Source organism: Lipophrys pholis, assembly GCF_963383615.2.
Source record: "Lipophrys pholis genome assembly, chromosome: 5".
Taxonomy (NCBI): Eukaryota; Metazoa; Chordata; class Actinopteri; order Blenniiformes; family Blenniidae; genus Lipophrys; species Lipophrys pholis.
The window spans coordinates 27,108,286-27,133,139 of NC_137628.1; the positions used below are offsets into that span (position 1 = coordinate 27,108,286).

General features: G+C 41.7%; 3 protein-coding genes across 3 annotated transcripts; all 3 read right to left on the bottom strand.

Annotated features, from left to right (window-relative positions):
* Nucleotides 1–1,101: 1,101 nt before the first annotated feature.
* Nucleotides 1,102–6,603, bottom strand: plk1 (polo-like kinase 1). The gene is made up of 11 exons (XM_080464818.1): nt 5,904–6,603; nt 5,397–5,565; nt 5,077–5,221; nt 4,887–4,980; nt 4,582–4,807; nt 4,391–4,433; nt 4,032–4,129; nt 3,861–3,938; nt 2,987–3,141; nt 1,969–2,151; nt 1,102–1,866 (listed from the first exon to the last, which is right to left on the bottom strand). Exons 1-11 carry the CDS (start codon nt 6,264–6,266, stop codon nt 1,672–1,674), a joined length of 1,749 nt encoding a protein of 582 aa, XP_080320944.1. The 5' UTR covers nt 6,267–6,603; the 3' UTR covers nt 1,102–1,671.
* Nucleotides 6,604–7,770: 1,167 nt separating this feature from the next.
* On the bottom strand, nt 7,771–15,446 carry palb2 (partner and localizer of BRCA2). Its single transcript, XM_080464420.1, has 12 exons — nt 15,071–15,446; nt 14,926–14,985; nt 14,693–14,852; nt 13,245–14,591; nt 11,985–13,165; nt 11,340–11,492; nt 10,000–10,082; nt 9,691–9,840; nt 9,483–9,599; nt 8,722–8,809; nt 8,448–8,626; nt 7,771–8,373 (listed from the first exon to the last, which is right to left on the bottom strand). The coding sequence occupies exons 1-12, from the start codon at nt 15,140–15,142 to the stop codon at nt 8,166–8,168; spliced, it is 3,798 nt and encodes a 1,265-aa protein (XP_080320546.1). The 5' UTR covers nt 15,143–15,446; the 3' UTR covers nt 7,771–8,165.
* A 1,073-nt stretch (nt 15,447–16,519) lies between these two features.
* Nucleotides 16,520–24,393, bottom strand: LOC308110430 (retinol dehydrogenase 8-like). Its single transcript, XM_080464701.1, has 6 exons — nt 24,210–24,393; nt 19,355–19,516; nt 19,065–19,244; nt 18,712–18,805; nt 17,404–17,587; nt 16,520–17,304 (listed from the first exon to the last, which is right to left on the bottom strand). The coding sequence occupies exons 1-6, from the start codon at nt 24,313–24,315 to the stop codon at nt 17,077–17,079; spliced, it is 954 nt and encodes a 317-aa protein (XP_080320827.1). The 5' UTR covers nt 24,316–24,393; the 3' UTR covers nt 16,520–17,076.
* Nucleotides 24,394–24,854: the final 461 nt, after the last annotated feature.

Genomic DNA, 24,854 nt, shown 5'->3' on the forward strand with positions numbered 1-24,854 from the left:
AATATGATTTAATGGTTTCTCTGTGTCAGTACTCTGAGTTTGATCTTCAATGTTATGAACATGCGTCACAATCATGTCAGATACCTTCTATAGCCGAGGAGCTCGTATTTGAAAGACATTTCGAGGAAAAGTGAACTTTTTGTGACAAAATCAACAATAAAAGCAATTAGCAACATTAGTGTATACCAAGTTGGTGTAGGCAATATGAATCACACTTTATATTATATTTCTGTATTGAAATTATTGATATTGCAGCCTGCATAAATGTATAAATCTAAACAGAACCCCTGAAAATCATCCCACAAGTGCTGTGATTAATCAATTGTAAAGCAAGATAATTCCTTAACTGTATTTTGATGTTGGAGGTGTAAAACAAAGTCATGTGGTGCTCGGAAACGTGAGCGCTGCCTTTAAAACCAAAAACACCTTCTAGTCTGTGTACTGGTATGAGACAGGTTATTGAAAAGGAGGAATTCTTAGCCCTGGAGAAGGATTGTTGATGATGACGATGATGATGGAGGGATATCAAAACTCAGTTCGACTATTCAAATTCCACATCTGAATTCATCTGCCATGTGTTGAAAATTTAATCAACCATAGATATTTTTCAGCCCTGATTACAACTACAAAGCTATCACAGATGTTCATTTAATTTACCTACATGGTCATTTTTGATTTGCTTGTTATTAATTCCTGGTTTAAAACATTGTTTTTAAATGTTTAGAGACCTCTGGTGGCCATATTGGATGATAAAGCAACGCTACAGGCAGTTGTAATATTTGGTAATAAAAACATTGCAACAGGGTGTCTTCTGGCAAAACTTGAAAATAGATAAAATGCTGCACAATATATGTTACTGGGGATTTCAGAGTGAAGGCATTGTTTGCAAAATAAGCTTATTACTCTATTAAAAGCCTGTACAGTCATGAAGTTGAAGCTCAGAGGTGCAGTACAAAACATTGTATTTGCATTACATCGTATCAATAGAGATTTGTGTGAAATGCCCTTTCCAAGCAGAGTGAAATTTGCATTCAATGCAGCTGAACTTTCAGAGATTTTGGAAGAGCAAATTAGACAAAAATAAATAAATGAGTAAATCAAAAGGGTACAATTCGGGAAAAATCTTTATTTAAACCCCAGTGAATTTAAACCATCTTTAACAGTATGTACATCAGGTTGAAAACAACAACTAAAACACAAAGGTTTAAAGGCAAGTACAGGAACAATGAACATGATGAGGAGCTGTAATAACAGGCGACAGATAAAAACAGGTAAACGGGAGAAAGGCAGACGAGAGACGACATTTTCTACCCACACAGCTAATCTGAGCCTGGACACCCATAATCCAGTTTGTCAACATGGCTGCAGGGTTTAAAAACAAGAGTCACACTTTGTTCCAACTCCAGTACATATGAACATCGAGCACTCAAGAACTCTGAAAGATGACAAGAGCTGGAGTGAGTTTCTGTTAACAGAAGATAAAACTTTAATGAAGGGTTGAATATACATTTTGAGGTGTAATATTTCATGGTAAACGTCTTGAAGATGTTTAAAATCATAAAAAAAAAGGCTTTACACCAGACTATGATAAAATGTGTGACATTTTAAAGACTTGGCAGAGAGGAAATCCCCGTTGATTCAATACAAACTAAGACTGTGAGACAGCGGGTATTAATGTGCAGGGGTGGAGCGTTTGCTCTCCAGCAGCTTCTCTACCATGAGCTTGGCGTAGCGAAGCCGGCCGGCCAGCTCCTTGCTGCAGCCGAACTCCTCCAGCAGAGACAGCTTGTAGGTGCGGAACTCGCGCTTCTCGTCGATGTAGGTGATGGCGGCCATGAGCGGGCACAGGATCAGCTTGGTGTGATCCTACCGGGGAGGTTCAGAAAAATAAAGGATTAGTGCCAAATACAAGGGCAGGTGATGAAAACTGCGGCACTTTAAGTTGGGAGGCGATGAAGAGTGTCTCACGTGGAAGAAGTTGACTTGAACGGTGCCGTTGGTGAGGTGCAGGACGATGGCGCTCTTTGTTCGGAACCACAGGGTGAGGTAAGGCAGTCGGGCCAGCTCGTCTCCTTCCCGCCGCGCCACGTTGGCGCCGGCCTTCAGCAGGTGCTCGCTCATGTAGTTACGGAAGTATTTCAGCAGTGTTATCTGAAAGAGACGAGAGAAATGGGCAAGGATCAGAAACACGGTGAGGTGGCAGGAGAGACTGCATGTACAAAGTAGAGGTGTTTCACAATTGCTCTTTGTTGACATTTTACATTCTAATTTTAATAACTATGGCATTCTCTGAAAAGAAACAGGGAAAAAAAATCATATGAAAGAAAATGCATTTTTAGTTTTCATGACTAAATAAAATGTTTAATCTAATAGTGATACATCTAAAACATATGTAAGTTTCCATGTTAAAATTAAATCATGTGAAAAATCAAACTTCCTGTTCCAAATTTTTGAGTTGGATTTATATCCATGTCAAACGGTTCTGTTAAACATGCAGCCTGTGGGTCAGAGATGTGCTGCTGTATGGTGTGAAATGAGCATTTCAATTTTTTGTTGGATAGTAAACGCAGTTCCTAATTATTCCACTGGGTGTCACATGGACTAGTTAAGAGGAGTGAACAAAGCAGCAGCACATACAGAAACAACTGGAACAAAAGCTAGAGGTTGTCATGGCACCTTATTAACAGAAAAAGAGCATTCGCACCTACAATAGCTAGAGTTTGTGAATGCGATCATGGGACAGGCGGCACAAATCCTATGTTGTAAGAAACAAGTTCAGTTTTTCTCCATATTATAATCTGAAGTGAAACTGCGGCAGGACGGCTCTCAAATTTCATGTTTCTGTTAAAGACGTCTTAAATGACATTTTCTTTTAGCATGTGCTATTTCGACACCTAACCTAACCTAAATGAGGTGAAAGTGGACTTGATGTCGAGTTTGACGCTCTGGCTCTAAACTCTCACACAAAGCAGGATTCCCCCCTGACCTTTTTGTTGAGGGCGGCGGGGAAAGAGCGCGCGCTCAGGTAGGACTCGCTGGCCATCTTGTCGATGTACTGCAGACTGTCTCCGTCGGCGTACATGATCATACGCGTGTAGTCGTTGAACAGGACGCCCACGCTGTTGTCACAGAGCTGATAGCCTGGAAAAACATGAGCGAGACTCTTGGATCAGCACATTCTTTACGCAGGTTGTTTATTTAACAGAACACCGAGCGAGTTGGAAGAGAACAGCGGCAAAATTGCTCAAACTCACAATTCACATTTTGCTGCAGCAGATGTTAAATAATACGAGGGTCAGAATTAGGAATGCTGGAATTCCAGATTGTTATTATTGTTCTTTGGCATAACTTTTCTTGTGCTTATTACTGTTAATGTGAACTCAATAGACAACACACAACAGGACTGTCAAGCTTAAGTGAAAGTACACTTTAGAAAATAAACAATTTGAATCTCATTAAACTAGCAAATTGTTATTTTTCCTGCAGCACGTGTAGTTTTCCAGCCCCCTCAGAGGAGACCCGTCTGACATTAGGCAGAGGATCATTAAAGGTTTTGTTTAGTCGGGTAAAATTAATGTGCTCAAGATTACGTGTCGCCTTGGAGGAGCGATAAGTTCATTCAGAGTGTCCGACAAACAAAACAGTAAAATTAACCTTGGTTAGATGTCAAAAATGCATTAAGAGCCAATACTGCATATAACAATATATCAGTTTGTACAGCGACCAAGCAGAAACTCAGAAAGTGTGACCTGGTTGATAAGAAGAAAAGAAAAAAAAAAAGAGCTACCAATATCAGACTATATGAATGTATTCATGTTTCCCATCAATACTTCAAAGTTAAGATTCAATCTACGGCTTACCCAGTCCGTATTTATCCGAGTAATCCACCCATTTGCTGATCCAGAAAATGGGGATGCACGCAGGATCCTCGGCTTCTTCTGCAAGCAGAATAACAGAATTTCTACTTAGCACCCACACAAAGATTGTCCAAACACGTTTGTGAGGTTCCCTTGAGAGAAGCGAGTGCTCACCTTGGCGGATAAATTCCTTTTCAGCAGGCTTGGAGGCGATGATGCTTTCAAGCTGCTGCAGCATGTCTTTCAGGTTGCATTCTGACGGGTCAGCGTCTCTATTGACCAAAATAAATAAAAAATAAACGTGTTGACAAATGGTTTTTAAAGACATGATGACATCACTGAATTTAAAAAAAAAACTGCGCGTATTGAATTGGCTGCAGGCAGGATGGAAGAGCAGCAAAGGCAACACTCCTTTGACTATTTCCACATGACCTAATCATTCCAGGTCGCATGATCTGAACTGTCTTGCCCAAGTGTGGAAGACTACAGTCAGACAGGAAGGGTTTTGCAAAAGTACAAAAGGAAAATCTCACCTTTGTGCAGGTTCGTCCTTTCCCTCTGCCTTTTCTGTTCCAGCTGAAAAGAGAAAGTCAACAATCTTGTAAACCCCCAAATACTCAACTGAATACTCTGAGGCACTTCTCTCAAAAACCTACACAACTCCAAGAAACTAAAGTAGACTACAGGCTTTTCTAATAGATCATAGTGACTCCTGCTTCTTTACCCTTGTTGTTTATAGCTGTGAGTGGGCGTCTCGGGGCGAGCTCGCCAGCTGTGGAGGGGGCGATGGAGAACCGTGGAGGCACGGTGAGACAGGTTGTGGGCAGCCGCGAGGGGATGTAGCCCGATGTGAAAAACTCGTCTTCCAGCAGCTCAGTGATGGTGGGTCTCTGAGCGGGATCGGCGTGCAGCATCCTCTTGATGAGTGAGGCTGCATCTGGCCGTATGTGCTGCACACAGGTTGTGAGAGGACTGAGTGATGGACACAAATCACAATATTCCAAAACAATTATTGTCCAGTAAACATACCCAGGGGATGGTGTAGCTGTTTTTCTTGATGCGGTTGTAGGTCTCTTTCAGACAGCTGGTCTCAAACGGAGGCTTTCCTACCAACAGTGTGTACCTAACAGAGTAAAGCGACAGGATGGAGATTGAGCCGACTGTGCTGAATTGTGTAGAGCAGCAGTACTTTCTTGTGAATTTGTGTCTTCCAACTCACAAAATGCATCCCAGTGACCACACATCCACTTCATAGCTGTGACCCTTCTTACAAAGCACTTCAGGTGCAATGTAGTTGGGTGTGCCACACAGTGTCTTCTTCCTCTCGCCATCAAACGCAATCTTAGTGGCCAGACCAAAGTCACCTGTGTGAGAAACAAAGGACAGAAATCAGTGAAGTGGCAGTCACCTGAAAGTTATTAGATTCCTTTAAAATTCCATGACACCTGTGTCCATTGTCTCATTGGTTGGTGAGTGGTGAGATTTGTGGCCCGTATTAATCAACGGTGTGTCAGACACAAAGGACTGAATTCACCATACCTATCTTGACTTCCATATCATCATTCAGGAAGATGTTTCCCAGCTTCAGGTCTCTGTGGATGACTCTGTTATTGTGCAAGTATTGGACACCCTTGAGCAAGTGAGACATGTAGTAGCGAGCTTCGGGCTCGGTGACAGCTTTACGTCGCTTGTGCAGCTCCAGCAGTGACTGAAAGGGGAAATATAATGCTTTAATTAGAAGGCATGACATGGAGGGAATGGCACTAATACTTTACAGCTCTGACTCCAATAAGTGGTGGTGTTGTGGCGGCTGCAATCCAGTTGAGCCTTAAAAAAAATGTGCCAAATCAGTATTATTAGACAAATAGACTGAGTTTTAGTCACACACATGTTCTGATATTGTAAAATAGTTATGTTCTGATAATGATCAGGGTCGGTACAGACAACGGAAGAGGCCTGCTGATAACCGTTGGCCACCAGGACTGTCTTCAAAAGGAAGAAAGGGCAGACATATTGGCTTGGACATGCCTTTCACTTCACACTCACCCTCCTCCTGCAGAGCTCCAACACCACAAACACGAAGTCTTCGTTCTCGAAAAACCCGTGGAAGCCCACCACGTTCTGGTGGTCGAGGCTTTTGTGAATGGCGATCTCCGAGGTCATCTTCTCCTTCTGGTGCTGCTTCAGGATCATGGCTTTCGGCACGATTTTACCAGCAAAAATCTGCTTGGTCTCCAAATCTGTGATCTCGTAGCATTTAGCAAAGCCTCCTCTTCCAAGGAAGCGACCCCTCGCGTACCTCTTGTTGTCGCGGGAGTCCACCAGGATGTCGGGGATTTCTTTCAGAGGGACCGATTTTGGATCGGCGTGTGCTGCCGGGTTCGCCGGCCTCGCGACACCAGCACTCATTTTGGGTTCAAGTGCTCTTTGGTGGGGTATAAACACGTTTGGAAAACGTCCGGGAGTATCGACGTAACAACAATGACTGCAAAGCGTCCAACTGCTGTAAACCCGACGTTAGTTTAGCCCTCGAAGCTAGCCTGCACCCATACGCGTTTAAAATTAAAAACTACCGTTAGCACACTTTAGGCATACACGTTAAAAAGAACAATTGAGCGAAATATAAAGAGTACATTCAATCTGAATATTTTTAAAAACCTGCGAGAGAAGTGAAAAGTGTCGCCAGACGGTCCTTCGTTGACTGCAGCGGTGCGCCGTACTGCCTTTTGACAACAGCTTCTGGTACAAGTTTAAAATGCTGCCTCGCTCCGCACGGCGCTCTCTGATTGGCCATGCCTCTGTCCGTACAGCGCTCTCTGATTGGTCCTCGTTTTCTCGGTCCGTAAGATGCTTTCTGATTGGTCCTTCCAATTTGAATTACAAACGTTGCAGCAAGGCATCAAGGGAAATTCAGTGCAAAACCAGCCAATTGCTGAGCGAACTGCTGTTTTTTCCCAGAACAAGGGGCGACGGGATATGTAGTTGAATGGCAACAGAAAACACGTTGACATACTTGAGAACTGTTGTGTACAGCTTGTACCCGGCCAGTATGGAGAAGACCTTACAGAGAAAATAATTTTTTATTAGGAAATCAGAAATTTTCGAGGTTTCCCTGTTTGAGGGATATCTTATATCTTATCTTGAAATGATATAAAGTGACGTTTAAGACTAGCGCCCCCACACTTCAATGGTGAGGACAAGAACTGCATGCAGGCCGGCAACTTGATTAAAGTGAAGGAGTGATGATTCACCCTCATGCACAAATAAAAATAAATAGAAAATAGCCTAATTTAAAACATGATAATGACAAAACTGAAAACAAACAAACAAACAAAAAGGAAATGCATAGGAAAAAACTGCATTTTACCAATATTTTAGAGACCCCCCCCAAGAAATTCACAATTCATGTTTTAAGGGGGGCTCCTGTCTCATTAAGGGGGGCTGAGCTCCCCTGCCCCCCCCCGTAGTTCGCACCCTGGTAAGGCATTATAAAAATAACAAATAGAAGTTACAATGCATGGCTTCATCCCCAGTGTCACTGAGTATGGAAAATTGTCAAGGAACATAAATGATATGCGAATAATTCAAAACAACAGACAAGAAAGATTTCAAGGAAATTAAGGAAGTACTGACGCAACGTCTTTTTCTTCTTTCTAGTCAAAGTTCCAATATGTAATAAAATCCAGCCTACACTACCGTTTTGGAGTATATGTTCTATCATTGTAAAGCTTGACTATTAAGGCCTACTTATGTCAATGACCAAAAGGAACCCACAAGTTTTATGAGTAATTAAAATTCCGAACAAAAACACATTGCATCTCTATGGTATGTGATTATTTCAAGTATTAGTTTCATTATAGGAGGGGGGGCTCCAGGTGCCTCCACATTCTTAAGACGTTCACAAAGTCTCCTACAGAATTCACAAAATGTTTAATGTCAACTTTAAAACAATCTTTGGTAAGAAGTACTTTTCTTTACATACAACAAACACACAACCTTTATATACACAAACAACAATCACAGCAGCACCATTAAAAAAACAACAGGTTTTTAGCATGGAGTTACAGTGATCGAAAACATGAGGCATATTTACAGAAAGAGCTTCAGTGTGCAATACATGTGCTTTAAAATGTATTTTCAAAATCTGATGGGAAACATGTGCACACTGCTGAGGTATTACAGCCCATCAGTGCAGTAGCACCGCACCAGCACCAAACGCCGTCCATAAATGTCTGTGTGTTTCAGCTGATGGAGCGCAGAGACAATAATGAGAATGATTTTAATCAGATAGAACTTTAAGTATTGTTTTCAGTTGCAGCGGTGTAAAGTAACATCTCCGTTGAGATGCCCGGTCACCAGCGTGTCTGCCCCTCCCCACCGAGCCAGCTGCCAGCCGTCACTCTCGGGAGCCTCCAGCATCCGCGGAGCCCCCCGACGTCCGAGCCTCCACACGCAGACGCAGCCGCTCTGACTCAGGCCCACCACGCCGGTATGGTTAACGTCAGCTTCGCACAGACTGTGGAACACGGACACAAGTGAGAGTGTGTGGACATGCTTATACGGAGCCGCCTCGTTGGTCCTGCGTCTCACCTGTCAGTCCAGGCAGCTGGTGGATACAGATGAGCTGCCGGTACAGACTGTCCACTCAGAGGGTTAACCGCGACCAAGGAGAAGAGAGCGTCTTTTGCCTCGTCTTTTAACACCTTTTCCTCGTCTTCGTTTTCAAGGGAGCTCAGAAAGTGATGCTGCAGTAGGACAAACAGCACTCCCTGCACACCCAAAACACACCGTTAATAGGTGCGGGACACAAACAGGCACAGGTGTATTTAACAAAATAAATAAAAAATGTACACAGTAAGCTTACAGAGTGGGAGAATCCTCTGAGACAGGCTGTGTGTGATAAATCCTCTCCCAACGAGACTCTACAGATCAGCTGTCCACTCTTCAAATTCCTGCCATCAACAAAAAAGAAGCAGCGAACTGCAGGAATGACTGAAAGCACATTTTAAACTCAAACTCGCCACTTAAAACTCTAACAATATTTAACCTTAGTTGTTCTCCTTACTTCAAGTGTAAACATGATGCACTTGCATTTATCTACCAAGATGTACAGCTGGATTTACATTATTAAAATAGAAATAAAAACATACCTTGATTTCTCCATCATGCATTAAATTACCTTCCCTCTGCATCAAACTCTTTTTTTTTTTTTTAATCTCAACCACATGTTAGAAAGCCACTCAACCAGTTAAAAGCAGTAAAGTAGAGTTGTGGAACAAAATCAACATGCATCCTGGGAGATGTAGTTTGCATTCACTTTACGATGAGTAGCAGGATACACTTTCTTTTCTAATATAATCAAAGCCGACAAAATGACATGGCCCGCTGGATTTGGCCCACTTGTCATGAATTTGACATGTGCCCGATAGGAATCATATAGACGTCAATATATTTTCTGCCACTAGGTGGCAGAAGAATACAGTTGCAAACACAACATTGTTTATTTAAGTTGTCACAGCAAACAAACGTAAATAAATGGGTGATTCGTCTTCAGACTTCAAACTGCTGCCAGAACAAGTTTCTTACAAGAGTACAAGTTAAACTTGTACTCTTGGTCTTTCTTACCAAACAAAGAGGTGTCCGCTTTCATCAGTGCCAATGAGCGCGTCTGAGAGCTCATCGACCGGAGCGAGGGCCCCGACACAAACACCAGGAGACGCAAGAGAATAAGAACTCTGCGAGCTTGGTGAGCGAGAGAGACATGGAGGTGAAGTTCACAGACATTTGCACAATAAGATCTGACACGATAGAGGATAAATACAAGATATGTAACCTGCTGCTGTCTGACAACGTAAACACCTGCAAGGTGGAACCCGTTGCAGACGGCGAGGATGTAACCACTCTGGACCGAGACACTCCGATAACCGCCTGTACGACTCCCTCACAGGTCAGCTTCTGCGTGAGATTGGAACTGGACAGCATCCTGCAAACATGGGCAAACACAAGAACTAACCAGCGGTAACTTCTGCAGCTTGATTCTGCAGGTGAATGAGCAAACTAGGACGTGTTTCTAATGAAGCTGTGGGATAAATTTTCATGTCACCCTGAGCGGACGGAGTCCAGTTCGGTGGCTCAGACTCACCTCACTTCTCTGATTTCCAGCTGACCCAGAGTCACACACATCAGCCCTGCAGCGTCCGGAACAGGAAACACATTGACCACAGGCTGCAAATCGTCACAAAAATACATTATACAATTTATGTAATGCCGTATTCCATCTCTAACGTACATGTCAGGTGGGCTGAGGTGTCCTCAGCTGCATGTCAGACTGGAAAAACATGCAGGCTTATGCACACATCACATGTAGGTGCAAGGCTGCTCGAACAACTGTGCTAAAAAAACAGATTTGACTGCACATATATTCTGTGTAAGATAACAACTGGAAAAAGGGTCACATTTCAAAGGTTTTCTTTTATTATTAGATCAGATTTGATAACCCTTTATTAGTCCCACAAGTGAGAAATTGTAAGAAATTATAATGTTGATCATGAGTGAGTGAATATATTGTGATCAATTTAGTTCAAACACCTGCAAAATATATATTTTACACTTTCATGTCAGAATAAAGTTACAGAAGAGTAATAGGACCACTGAAGAAAAGTAAAAATTCGGAGGTTAAAAAAAAACAAACCTTCATGCACTTCAGAAAAAGACAAAAATCAAAGTCGAGATATTTTTATTTTTTCATGGAGAGACGTCTATCCATCCCTCATCATTTGCCCGTGGATGTGAAATCACATTAAATCACTTAATTCTGACGATATGGGGTTGCGTAATGCTTATGGACATGTGATTTTACACGTAATTTCCTTGATTGATAATAACACATTTTATAAGCACCCCGAGATCCGTGCCTTTGTCCTTCGTACTCGACGAACATCTATGACAGAACAACGCTGCAGGCTGCTCTGTCTCTGCAAAAGTCCTCATACTGATTATAACTGCATCATGTTTATGAACTAAATCCTGTTCAGAAGCATCTTTTCACCACTTCATTAAACCGCCTGTGATGCATTTTGAAGCAGTCACACACGCTGACATGTGGATGAACGGAAGGACTTTGAAAAAAAAATAATAATAATTCTCTTTGAAAAAAAAAAATCTTGACTCTGATTTTCTACTTTTCTGAAGCGCATGAGGTGTTTTTTTTTTTTGTAGCCTCCGAAATTTTATTTTCTTCAGTGGCCCTAATACTCTTCTGTAATAAAGTTGTCTTCAGAAGTGCAGTAAAATAAAATGAGACTTTTCAGTTCTGACTCAGAGTGAGATAGCCACACTGTGATTTTGATATATAATAAGATTATATTGTGATTCATATTGTATGATCAGTATATGAACATAACATATGCCATGTCATGCAATATAAGTCATATTGGCCTTCTGTATTGGCCTTTGTATTTGGATAGACCCAGAAAAGCTCACCTTGTTGAATGTCCAGGTGTGTTTTAAACTCCAGTCTGATGCTGAAGTCTGACTCCAAAGACACACGGCCCATTTTCCTGCCGCTGCAACACACAAAGTGCCTGAGGGTAAGATAAAGCAGCAGGCGTCCACCAGAGATCCTCCTGCTGCCGCCTGAAAACAAAAAAAGAGTACACACACAGACACATGGTTGGAGGTGGTGCAGCGACAGAAAGCGTCACTCAGCATGAAGCACGTCGTGATGTCATGATCGTAATGTCTATTCACTGCGTGTGAGGGCAGAGCACACGGGGGGCAGGTCATCACAGTCGCACACACATTCACACCGACAGGGAATTTAGAGTGACCAGTTAACCTCAATGCATGGTTTCTGAATGCGAGAGAAAAATATAGAACTGGAGGAAACCCACATATACATGGGGAGAACATTCAAACTAGACACAGAAAATACAGAAAGTGGCAACCACTGTTCCAAATTGTTTTACAGTATGGAGAAGATGAAAATCAATATCATCAATGTTTATCATCAAGATTCAGCAATTAGACATCAATTAAAGATAAATGGATTTCACTTATGTACTGCACTTTCAAGCAAAGAACTCGACCGTTATGCTGGGGAAAAAATAAGAAAGATTGTTACTTTACCTTCAGTGAGTGTGAGACGTGTGTCTTGAAGCCTTCTTCTGCAGCTTCCTTCAATGTCGGGTCTGCCCGTCCTCCTGAAACCTGCAGCTCAACACCAGAGTGAAGGATAGACGGACACTGTGAGAGAGCTGGAGGAGGAGGCAGGCTGAGTGGCAGGGCAGAGGGTGAGGAGGTAAGGGGGAAGCTGACTGCGTCCGGATGGGGGGTGATTCCAAGGGAGGGAAGCACAGGGCTGGAGGTGAGAGTGGATGAGGGAAGCTGTGGGGTGATGATGTGGCAGGGTGCTGAGGCTGGAGGAGAACTGAGGAGGAGCGGAGTGTGAGCAGCAGCTTTTGTTTCATCAGTCGGCGCGCCTGCTGGAAGATTTCCGTCAGCCTCAGACGGCTGTTTTGAAACTTCTGCAGGAGATTTCACATCCAGATGTCTCACAGGAGACTCTCCTGGAGATCCAGTGGTTTGTAAAGAAGCAGAGGTGTTGGAGGATTCCTTTGGTCTTCCCTGCAGAGGGTAAACACTGGAAAAAGCTTTTTCTGCTTGGGTGTTTACAGAACTTTGATCCTCTCCACAATAATCTGCGTGGTCAGATTTTAGAGCAGCTTCTTTGTTTGTTTGTGTGCAGCTAATTGATTTACCATACAGAGCCGGTGTTTTATCCTCTTTATGTGTAAGTAGGCAGTCACCACCTGCACTCACTTGTACTCCTGAGACAGAACATAACGTGTTGCTGTGAATCTCTTCCTGAAGGTTTTCAGTCGTATCTTCGTCTGTTGAAGGCTGGTTCATCAATTCATCTCTATACTTGTGCTCTGTTGACGGGCTTTGGAGATTTGCAGACAGTGTAGCAGCTTGGCGATCTTCATCACGTCGCGAATTGGGAGCTGTGGGAGTGGGGCTGAGTGGGAGGGGTAAAGGTGTCACCAGACCATTGACGCTGAAGCAGTGAGGGCTGAAGCGCTGGTAACTGCTGCGCGTGTTGCGAGAGGGGGATGAGAAATGTTCGATTCCTAATTCCACGGCCACACTGCGAAGTTTTTGTAGCTTAAGGGAGGCAAACTGCTCGTCTGGAAGGTGAAAATCCTGGATGCTCAAGGTTGACAGGCCTTTGACTGGGAGGAGAGGGGACAGAGACATTGGAGTGGGTGAAGAAGAGGGAAGGAGGAGGGACTGCCAGCTTACTGAGCCTGGAGGATTGAGGGAAAAGAGAAACATGAGATGATGCACAGATGCGAAACACTTATTGTCAGTAGCATATGTTTTTACCTCCGTTCTTCTGTGGTGATTGTGCAGTTTTGATGCCACTCTTCATAAAAATAGGAAAGACCTTCTGCATCTGTCCAGAGTCCGAAGTGGGCTGAGTTTCATTAACTGCAGGAGCGAGCTGAGAATCAGTGCAGTGGCTGGGTGCAGGCTCGGCTTCCTCTGGCACTAGAAAACTTTCCTTTTGGGTGACGCAAAGCTTCGTTCCATCAGCTGACGAACACTGTGATACAGAGACTGAAATGCTTGTGGACCTTGGAGTTCGAGGTCTTCCTCTGCTTCTACCTCTCTTCCTTCTGCCCCTCGCAGGAACTCCAGTGACTGAAGGGCATAAAACACCTTCTGCGTCGATCTGACTATATGAAATTAAATGAACATTTTTACCAGATCTCTCAACAGTTGCATGCAGAGGCTCACCAGACGAGGAAGCAGGGAGATCTGAATGCTCAGCAATGCTTTTGCTCTGTCGTCTGCCCCGACCTCGGCTCCTGCGATGTTGCCGTGCATTTAACTGAGAGAGTATAATGGCCTGCATGTCAGGCTGAGTCTGTGAAGAACTCATACGCCTTGTGGTTCGAACGTAATATTCAGCTGGGAAAAGTAGTCCATCCACTATAGTACAAGATTCCTGAAGAGTTGAAGCCTTTTCATCTCCTGTGATCGGATTCGGTTCCTCTTTTATTGTCAAAATATCATCAGGATTTTGGTCTCTTTTTCTTTCCTCAGTTGTTTCTTGATATAGTTTCAAATCTGACGCTCCTTTATAATTTGTATCCTCCTCTTTTCTTTCCACTTCTTCTCTGCTTCTACTTTCTGTGGTATCGTTCCTCTTTTCAGCAGGGTGGATTAGTGGGCTGCCACAGGTGAGCAATGGGGAGCATGAGTCTGATTCGTTTCTTCGATGACCTCTCAAATGAGTTTCTCTTTCCTGGTGCATTGTCTTCTCCACAACATTTTCTGTTTCAGTGTGTCCATGAATGTTCCAATGTGTGAGAAGCAGCGAGGGAGGTTCAGATTCTGCACTTGAAAACAATTCTTCACTTTCATGCATTACATCAGCTCTCTCTGATTCGACTTTATCCTCCTCCTCTTCTCCTGCAGTTCCATCATGTCCCACCCTGTCACTCAGATCGTGTCTCTTCTCAATGTTATCGGTGCTCCTCCCGACCTCCGCACTTCTCCTTTGCAATCGGAGACGGCTGCGACGTGACCTGAGGCGCAGGGCTGAACTCGGTCTGACACCACTCTGTGTGACAGGGCCAGGATCTGGTGTTTGAGGACAAGCAGCGTCTGAGGGGAGCATAAACTTGATTGCCTGGCTCTCCTTGGCGTTGTCAACATCTGCTGAATCTGGTAAGACATCAGATCACTCATTAAGTATTTATCAAGCGAAAGACTTTCAACTATATCGTGCTGCTGCGACACTGTGTGTGCACTCAGATCTGACTTACGTTCACAGGGTTCTTGATAATCTGGCCCACGTGTGACATCTCCATCACTGCTCTTCGGTATCAGTGAAGCTGGTTCAGATCTGACGCCTGTTTCTGTCCGGTTCTGCTGAGGGATCCTGCTCCTCACATGCCCCTGCGCTGCATCCAGACGCTCAGCTCGCTGTGTGGAGATCAACATGTGAGTGAAGACTTTGCCACACTATATACATCAGAGCACAGTAACGAAATGTCACCTGTAATCTCTGGGCTGTCCTGAGATATTCCCTCTGCAGCTGGGCCAACTTTCTACGAAGCTGAGCAGGAACAAAAGAACTGAGGGTGAATGTTTTGGTGATGTTTGTGAGTCAGAAGTGTGTAAACAAAGAAATATACAAATACCTTCTCCTTGTCATCACAGTGCAGTGTGGTCCTCAGCTGCTCCTCGAAGTGCAGGAGATCGTCAGTCTTCATCCTGCTCCCTCAGTCTGCACTAAACATAAAGCTGATTGTCTCCATATCGTTGCTGATGTGACGTTAATTTAACTTGTATGTGTATCCCATCCTCGACTCTTCGGCTAAGCTAATGCTACGTTACGCATAACGTCGGTTTAGCTCAATTCAAACACTGAAACGATGTCAATAAACCAAGAATCTACCAACATACATACGATGCTCCTTTTTTAGAAGTCACAGCTCGCCCTTAAAAGCAGTGATTGTTGATGTGTCTGGTAGAACTTTCACAGTATTCACAGTTTATTTACAAGTTCGATTAGACGGAGATTGATTTAGTTCAAATATTCCCGCGATCCGCAGAGACTTGAGCAGTGGAGCTCAGAGTAGTCGATCAAGCAGCCTGAAGTCCCTTCAAGATACTGAACTTCTTCTTTTGTGTGTTTTACACATAAAATACAGGAGGTTTTAGAGGTATCATTGCTCTCACAAATAATATTTGTGACGATGTTAATAACTGCATGACATAAAACAAGCATTGTTTATTTTAAGCAATGAAGATAATTATAAACATTAAAACAAAGCACAACAATGAAAACCATGAAAAGGAGACTAGATAAAGTAAAACAAAAAAAACGTAAGAATTATGAACAAAGAAATAAAATAAGTTTAAAAAAAATTATTTGTAATGTAAAGCCTGAGCAAATAATAATGTTTTAAAGCCTGATTTAAAAGAAATGAGTATGTCAGCAGACCTCGGGTGTTTGGGAACTCTGTTCCAAAAGAGAAGAGCATGGGAACTAAAAGCTAATTCACCTTGTTTGCGTCTGACTCTGGGAACACTTGGTAAACCTCTTCCTGAGGATCTCAGGGATCTCGATATTCATATTCTGTAAGTAAATCTGAGATGTATTTCAGCCCGAGACCATTTAAAGCTTTATAGAGAAGAAGTAAGCTTTTGAAGCCGATACAATAATCCAGCCTACTGTAAATAAATGCATGAACAAGTTTCTCTGAATCTTTTTCAGTCAGAAATCCTTTATTTCTTGCAATATTCTTCAGATGGTAGTAAGCTTTACCAATAGATATGAATACAAATCTTTTCAACTTTAGTCTGTTTCTGTTGCTATTATAAGAGCTATCCTCTCAAATTCAAACTTGGAAACAAATGTAATTTCCTCTTCTATCAATTTTGGCCTTACCCTCATGGTGATTGTGTGTGTTTATTTATTTTTTTGGTTCATTTTTTTTTTTAAAACATAAATCAGACATCCCAGCCAGTAGACTCACTAAAACTATCACTAGTGTAACAATAACCAGTCTGTAGATTGATAATGTTCATGACTAACTGAGCTGACAGTTTGGCAGTGACAGCTGTTGTGCAAGGACAAGAACAAGGATGTTTCTAGTTGGGCAGTTTATTGAAGACGTAATTACAATTTTAAAAAGACGTACAGAGCCACATTTGCTGAAATATGTCAAAAAGGAACTAATACAGTTCAAAAGGTAGAAATTAGAAGTCAACAGCGTGTAAATCTAAACAGGTTTTATAGTCTGAAAGGGACAAATCTACTGTGATGAGCTAATGAAATTAGGCTACAAACACATCTTAAAAGTGCAAATTCTACTCATTTGGCACTCTGGGTAGGATAACAAATCTGTTGTCATAAACTATGATGTAATATAAAAGTACATACAGATAACAATGAATGTTAAATAGCATGCTGCTCATATACGGCAGGAAATATGGCAAATAGTTAAAATCCTAAAAACTGTTTCCTGGTGCTTTGATTTGTCGTTCACATTTTTCTTGGTTTGAGCCAAATGGGACTTTTACTACACGACTTTGGTCCTCGTCATATTCCTAGAACACATTTGGTCCCCTGACAACAACGTTAAGGTACTGCAGGGTCTTCGTTGTGGTGTTTCTATTCTCTCTGTTGGACAAAGCATTGTTAGTTTGGTGAGACAGTCCGGCTCCTAAGACATCCACAGGTGAGGTACTTCATGGCAGTCATGCTGAAGTGCATCAGTGGTCCCAGGTTAAAGAGCATGTGGTAGAAGGCATGGACAGACAGGCCTCCAGTTTCATCAGCGTATTTCAGCGCGACAATAGGTGTGTACAATGGGTTGGTTAGATTGCGGAAACGTGGGCTGCTGGCTTCTATCACTTTCTTGGTGCACTGTAGAAAAATTAAAAGCAGACATGCTTCACCATCACACCTACTCATCAGGAAAATGAGATGCAGTGACGTTGAGTGACTGATTTAGTGCAAACGTACTCTCGCGATGTCGTCAGGTGTTTGTCCCAGCGTCTCAAAAATGTCCAAAGAGGACGGCAGGTACACGTTCTTGAAGTAATTCAGAGTGTCGGGATCAGCTCCTGGAAACTCTTTCTTCTTTACATCCTCAATCATTTTAGCTTCAAATTCTGTGTGCACTGGTCCCGGCTCGATCATTGAGAGTCTGAGGAAAGAAATCGAGAAATGAAGATTGTATCTGGACTGGTCCTCAATAGCAAGACACAGTTAGGAGGACGGAGATTTCCTCATATGAAAGATTAGTACTAAAGTAAACATAGGATGTATCTAAAAGATAAATAATGACATCAATTTCATTTATAAAGTTAAATACATTAAAAAATAACACAAACATAAATACAAATGTTTGAATATACAATTAACTAAGAAGCAATACCAACCTCTGCAAAATGACTGAAGGGGAGAGAATCTATAGATAACTAAGAAAGAAATAATTGATGATGGACTACTGTAATAATGGCTGTATATTTGCTGCACACACATTTTAGATGATGGATTTCTGTGACTATGATAATTTTTTTTTTTACAGATGGTGGGTGGGTGGGGGGTGGGGGGTGGGGGGTGGGGGGGGTTCCAGCCCACCATTTGGCTGATTTATATAAATCTTTACGACAAAAAGCAACAAAAAACAAAAAGACAGATTAGTTTGTTTCGAAACAGTGTGCAAATAACAGGAGTGACACTGTCAAACTAATGTGTAAAAATTGCCATTTTTGTAATGAAAGTTGTTGTTTGAAAGAATAATAACATTAGCTGTTGCATGGAAAGTTGTATGACACGTTGTGTGGCAATGCCATGAAATCAAATCCAGTATATAAGTCATACAGGTTTCAGATCATTGAAATATGAATAAGGTGTGACAGAATAAGTCAGAATTTATTTTTAAACTTCTCCCATTTAGCTGTTTTGTTTGCTTTTGAGTTGTGTGGCTTAAGCATATAAATAAATACATGCACAACATATAGTTAAATAAAAAAAAAAAAACTAACAAAAATAAACTGCACAGCATATGAATCCAACTTGATTTTCAATTATTCCACTGTGATACAAATAATTTACAAACAGTAGATGTCTTATTTCTTTTAAATCTTTCAGAACTTGCTCTTTCAGTACATTTAAGCCCACACAGATCATCCGATGCACAAAGTGTCCAAGCTACCAATATTTATAAACAGCAACTCTGCAAAGCGCATTTGTAAGCAATTAAACATTGAAAGACCATTTCCATGCTCCTGCTTTGTGACCAGTGATGCAGGTGCCCATACTCACGTGACATTAAACTTCAGTAGTTGAACAGCCAAACTCTCACAAAAGCCCTCCATCGCAAATTTGGAAGCTGCATACACGTCATTAAACACCACCCCTAGGGAAACACAAAGCATGTATTCATTTCATATTTTGAGTCACATTTTGATTGATCTTTCTGGTTCATCTTAGTTTATGCAGAAAATTCACTTTAAACTCATCAGCTCCTTCGTCCATCCACCACACCATGTGTCCAACCCCCACCCACTCATTCATCTTAGCAAAGCTGACAGCCCTGTTATCTGTTATTTTATGTAACGCCCCAGCCAGGCTCCGCTCCCGTCACCCACTCCTTCACAACTCTTGTGTCCGCTCACCTTGTAGTCCCATCACACTGCTGACCACAATAATGTGTCCTCCTTTCCTTTTCTTCATGTCGGGCATCACCTCCTTGATCATACGGATCACCCCAAAGAAATTGGTTTCAAAGACTTTCTTCATCTCGTCGATGGGGATGCTCTCCACCGGACCCACCAGGCCAATTCCGGCATTATTTACTGGTTGGGAAAATTAAAAGTGACAATGGCGAAGGAGCGTCTTTAATATTAGTGCCGGGCAATGAATCAAGTGAGTAACATCTCACTAACAGTGATTGTAGTGGACTTACTGAGAACATCAACATGTCGATCCTTGATGCCGTTGATACACTGTTTGACAGACTCGTCGCTGCAGACGTCCAGCACTGCCAGAGAGAGAGTTTTCTCATACGTGTCCCCTGCAGCTTCCACCAGCTTGTCCTTGCGTTTCAGATCTCGCATTGTGGCTATTACTGCAGATTGAGGGGTGGCAAACAAGGCACGATCAAAGAGGGAAACAGCTTAACAGAATTAACTCATGTTTTCATGTCTGGATTTGCTTTGGTCTGCTGAAAAATATGCTAATGGATACCACACCACATTCAAGGGAATATAGAAATGCTGGTAAAGTGTTTTAAGTATATATTCTCAGCAATATCAATGAGTTTAATTGGAACACACATGTTGGTTTGATAATCGTCCACATTAATGCAGTGCACGTTAGTTTTCTGTGGACGTTCATGTTTGATGGTGTTCTGGTTATCACTGCTTGACAGGAGGAACATCACGGAGTCTGTGCCTGGGGGCCTTTTGTGGAGTTTATATGTTCTCCCTGTGCAGGCATGGGTTTCCCTTCAGGTACTCTGGTTCAAACAAGATAAGCACTCTTTTTTTTATGAATGGATTAGGTGTTGTCACTTGAAATGTGTAAACGGGGCCTCTCAGACTGTGATTGCCTGACTATGGATCATCAGTGAATACCCTGACGATCCATGGAGGATGAATCCATCTATCTTTTATATCACCCTTTTTCTTTTTCCATGGCTTTCTGGAAAACGGAGAGAGGTGTTATTTCTGCTTGGCTCCATATTTTTGTCGTACCGGTTTTTGGTTTTCTGCCAGTAAAACTCACATGCTGCACAAAACTAAAGCCGTGTTCACCTCCATCTACTGCACACAAAGGCCACTATGGATTTTCTGGCATTAAGCATTAGACTATATTTTAGTTATGAACAGTCGTCCTTTTTTTGAGATAACAAATTTAAATGGTACAAGATGAGGATGCAGTATGACATGTATTATTTACAAAATTGATTCCATTTTACTTGAATTCTGCAGAAATCCGCTGTTTATGTTGGATAGCATTTTTTTGGGCTGGGAAATTTATTTGATTGACAAATATAGAAAGTGAGTAAAATAAAACTTCTGCTCTCTTACAAACATGAATTAAATTTAAGGTAGTATGAATGAAATACATTGAAAAAAACTTCCAAAACAAATACGTGTTATGAGAGCAGAAGCCTTGGAGACAAAGCCTGCTCGTTCATGGAACATCTACACTGAATAATCACACCAGCTCAGCAACTGCTGTCAGTGCCTTTGAGCAAGACACTGAACTAACATTGACCTGGGGTTTTCCAATAGAAAAGAGAAAAGGTGGCAACTCCTCATGAACATCAATCTGCAGATTTATTGAGGGTGTCACACAATTTCTGCAGATGTTTTTTTCATCCCTGCGTGTTTGCTCTATAATTATGCTTCGTCTTTTTCCATGGACCAATTCCAAGTGTGAGTCTGTTGATAGATTTCACGCCACACTGGAGTTTCAATTGTTTATGCTTAAATACCTCATGTGCAAACAAACACAGTATTTTGTGACCCGTTAAGGAGAGGGTGTCCAAACTGATGGAGTTCGTAATTCTGTGTCATTTCATTTTTGTTAGGCAGAATGAAAACTGGGAGGGATGTGCGAAAAATCAACAGGGAACAAAACAGGAAATGAAAAAGGACGTTAAAAGTACGTACAAAGGAACTCGCATGCATCCTTTTCCGGACTCGACATATGGGCAGCTCCTCCCTCATCTCACATTGAGAATAACTGGCTCATATAAGTGGAAAAAGCTTGCGCTAAAGAAAGCAGCGAGGTAAATATAAACCCTAAGTATAAACAATCCTGTTATAGCAACCAGTTTATGTAGTATTAGTCTTATTGTGGTGCTCACGTCACCTGCCGGCTCCAGGAATAACCCTGGTCGGCCCGTCACAACAATGGAGATCTGAGAGGCCAAGGAGCTCACCTCTGCTTTTATCTATTGTCTGCTGTCTTAACAGTGACCGAAGGTTAAGTTGGGATCAGCGACTGTGTGTAGGGCTGCAGGGAGGTGTGCTGAGCTTGGAGCTTTTCCTTATGCTGGAAACCTTTAATCTGCCCTCAGTGAAAACAAAGCTTTGAGTCATGCAGTTCATAAAGAAACATCAAGTCTTTGTTTACATCTAAATTTATTGTGGCACGAACACGAATTAATGGACGTGTCAATGCAGGGGTGTCCAACCTCGGCCCTCGAGGGTCCCTGACCTGCATGTTTTAGCTCTCTCCCTGCTTCAGCATACCTGACTGCATTGAGGGGCTCGTTATTGGGCGTTTTCATAACCTTGGTGATGACATCGTCATTAGATTCAGGTATGCTGAAGTAGGGAGAGAACTAAAACATGCAGGACAGGGACCCTCCAGGACCGGTGTTGGACTCCCCTGTGTTAATGGGTTGAACTTGGATGTAGTACTGCAATGAGCAGAGCGCAGTGGATTTCTGGAAGAGAAAACCAAACAGGGAAATTTCCAAAGCAGAACGGTGTCAGCTATTTATTGTACTGGTCAGCTATGACTTAAAGTTTACCTCAGAGGCTCAGTGAAATCTTTTCCCATAACTTGAAAGCATTATGTGTTTTACATACTTAAATGAAGAGTGAATGATGATCTCCTAAAGTTCTACATGCATGTGTGTAGCTGGATGTACACACTACTGTAGTTTTACATAAAGTTCTCTAGATTTATCCCAAAAGCCTTTTAATGCAGTTTTCTATTGTTCCATGTCATGTTTAACAGCACCACTAGGGGTCACCGTATAGCCAACAATAGGTCTCGCTTCATTAAATTCAGTTGTTTCAGTGTCAAAACTCAAAGAGCTGTTTCCGCTGTTGTCCGGGAAGCTGCTCAGTGGGGTAGTGGTGAGCTCTCGTGAGTCATAGCGAGAAGGTCGCGGGTTTGATTCCGCACCAGGACTTTCTGTGTTGAGTTGGCATCTTATGTGTAGCCTACCTGTGCATTCACGAGGTTTTATAATTGTACTCTGGTTTGTCACTGCAGTCCAAAAACATACATTTGAGGCTAATTGGTCTCATCAAATAGGTGTGAACGTGACCATGTGTGACTGCCACTGCCTTCACTCAATCTTTGAGGAAGACTGGAAAGAAAATATCCCTCTTAAATGACATGATGAGTTTACAACAACAATAATATATCAATATCATGCATTTGCCTTGTCTTTTGCTGAGACATTTATACTGCATACATATTAAAACTGATTTTAAGAAAAAGAAAAGAAAAATCTGGAAGGTCTGTTTCCCAGAATGTGGAAATGTTTATGCAAATTGGATAATCTGACCAGTTGGTTTCAGTTTCAGTCTCAGAAGCTTTTGCATGTTATTGTGAATTTACAACAAATAGCTTTGATCATGATGTGCTGACATTTCTTAAAACAGTGTGAGACATTATTGTTCTGATTTAGATGTTTTGTTGGTCTGTCAAATGAAATATCACTTCTGTAATAATGCAAGTTTCTTCTCAGTTGTCAAGTATTGAGAGTCGATATACTACAGCTGCAGTGACCCCTCAGTGACCCCAGGTTGTTGTACTCTTCTGTTGGGTTCTTTGGTTTCGCTGCCATCAGATCAAATCACGTATGAGATGGATTATATTCACACTATTGGAGTAACACAGTATTTTAGATTACTTTTAATTCACAAGTTTGCATTTTTAGTCAAATTTTAAGTACATTTTATAAATGTATTGAGTTTTCCTTCTTATAAAATACTAAACAGAGTGCAGCAGTACACAGTAATAGAATGATCATATAATGACTTTAATTAATATTCAAACCTTTTGATATACATTGTGGAGCCAAAGAGTTGCTGACTTCTTATCTTTATTTGTTTACCATGGAGTATCATTATATAGCCTACTTCATTATTTGTCTGTAAACTCTGTTTTGAAAGTAAATATTTCATACAGGTATGTTGAATACAATGTCTGCTTACTAACACTACAATAAATTCAATAAAAACAGAGACGTTTTTATTATGAAAAGTGTTTTGTATTTTTTAGTTTACGTTCATGTACTACTTATACTTGTAATTGAGTACAAAATAAGCAATGTAACAGTAGTTGAGTACAGATTTGGGGTATTTTTCCACCTCCTACTGCAGTTGCAGTTTAAGTCCATTTTCAGCTTTGCTCATGTACAATATGGTGATTTATGCTGTTTGATATGCATTCAGACACGTCTTATCAGAGAAGGAAAGGCTGATAGAAATGTGTACTTGAGCGCAACGACAATTTTTTTTCTCAATTATAGTACTCTTGTTAGAAATGTAGTAAAGGTGCGAAGTACTTAACTGAAAAAAAGTATATTTTTAACTGCATTAAAATGCATTGTCAATAGAAGAATGTGCTTGGATATAATATCAGGATCACATTCACAAAGATTTGTATTGACAGGTTCAGGATATACTAGGAATATGTTTTGGGGCTTTGGGGCAATAAGGACACTCTTAGTAAAGTAAGTCACATAACATTTGCATGTAATTAGTGTTGTTAGTTCCAAATATGTAGTTGAAGAAGTGTGACCTTTAATTTAAATTGGAAAAACAGCACTTAACATGGTGTAAATATGTTTTATAAGTAAAATCACACACTGAATTAAAAATGTAGTAATACTCCAAGCTCAATTACAGTAAAATATTTGTGATACAGTTGTACCATGGTAGGTGTATATTGTAACACTTGCAACACCATGCAACACTTTTTCAATATCCATGCAGAGCATTTGTCAAGGAAAAACAACCCGGAGTGAAATGTTAATATTCTCTTGTGCACACGTCCAGACGTACCGTGGTATCTCTTCTGCTCATCCTTGGCCAGCATCACGGCCATCCTGAGGCCGATCCCGGAGGAGCAGCCGGTGATCAGAACCACTTTCTGTCCGGGACTCGCCATGGCTCCTCTGGGGGCAACGAAGTGAGGAACAAACGCAGAACCAGCTCTGCGGGATGAGTGGCGATCAGAGGAGAGAGTCACTGTAAGAGGATAAAGTCAGAGAGAGAGAGCGAGAGAGAGAGAGTCACGTGGTCACATGGGCAGTCACTGTGCTGACGGATTGGGATTATCTAACAGGTCGATCGGTCATCAGGGTTAGTTAGTCTGGGTCAATAAGCACAGAAGTGAACCGTTCATAAACACTTTAGGAGTGAATAGAAATTGTTAGATGCTGTACTTGAAGTTGGTTTCCCGTCCTCGGTGTTTTTGGTCTCGTCAAAAACTGAATGGAAAAACTTAAAAATTACAAAAAAGGATTATGTGCGTTTCAACCTCTGGAGAAGAGATTTGGCGCCACCTTGTGGCCAGTCTTATCAATTACTTCAGAGTCTAAATACAATGGAAAAGTTACACCCACATTCATATATACTGTATATAATTTGTTTTAATGAACAGTGAACCTTTGCGTAAATTTGACATGTATTCGGAATACACTTATA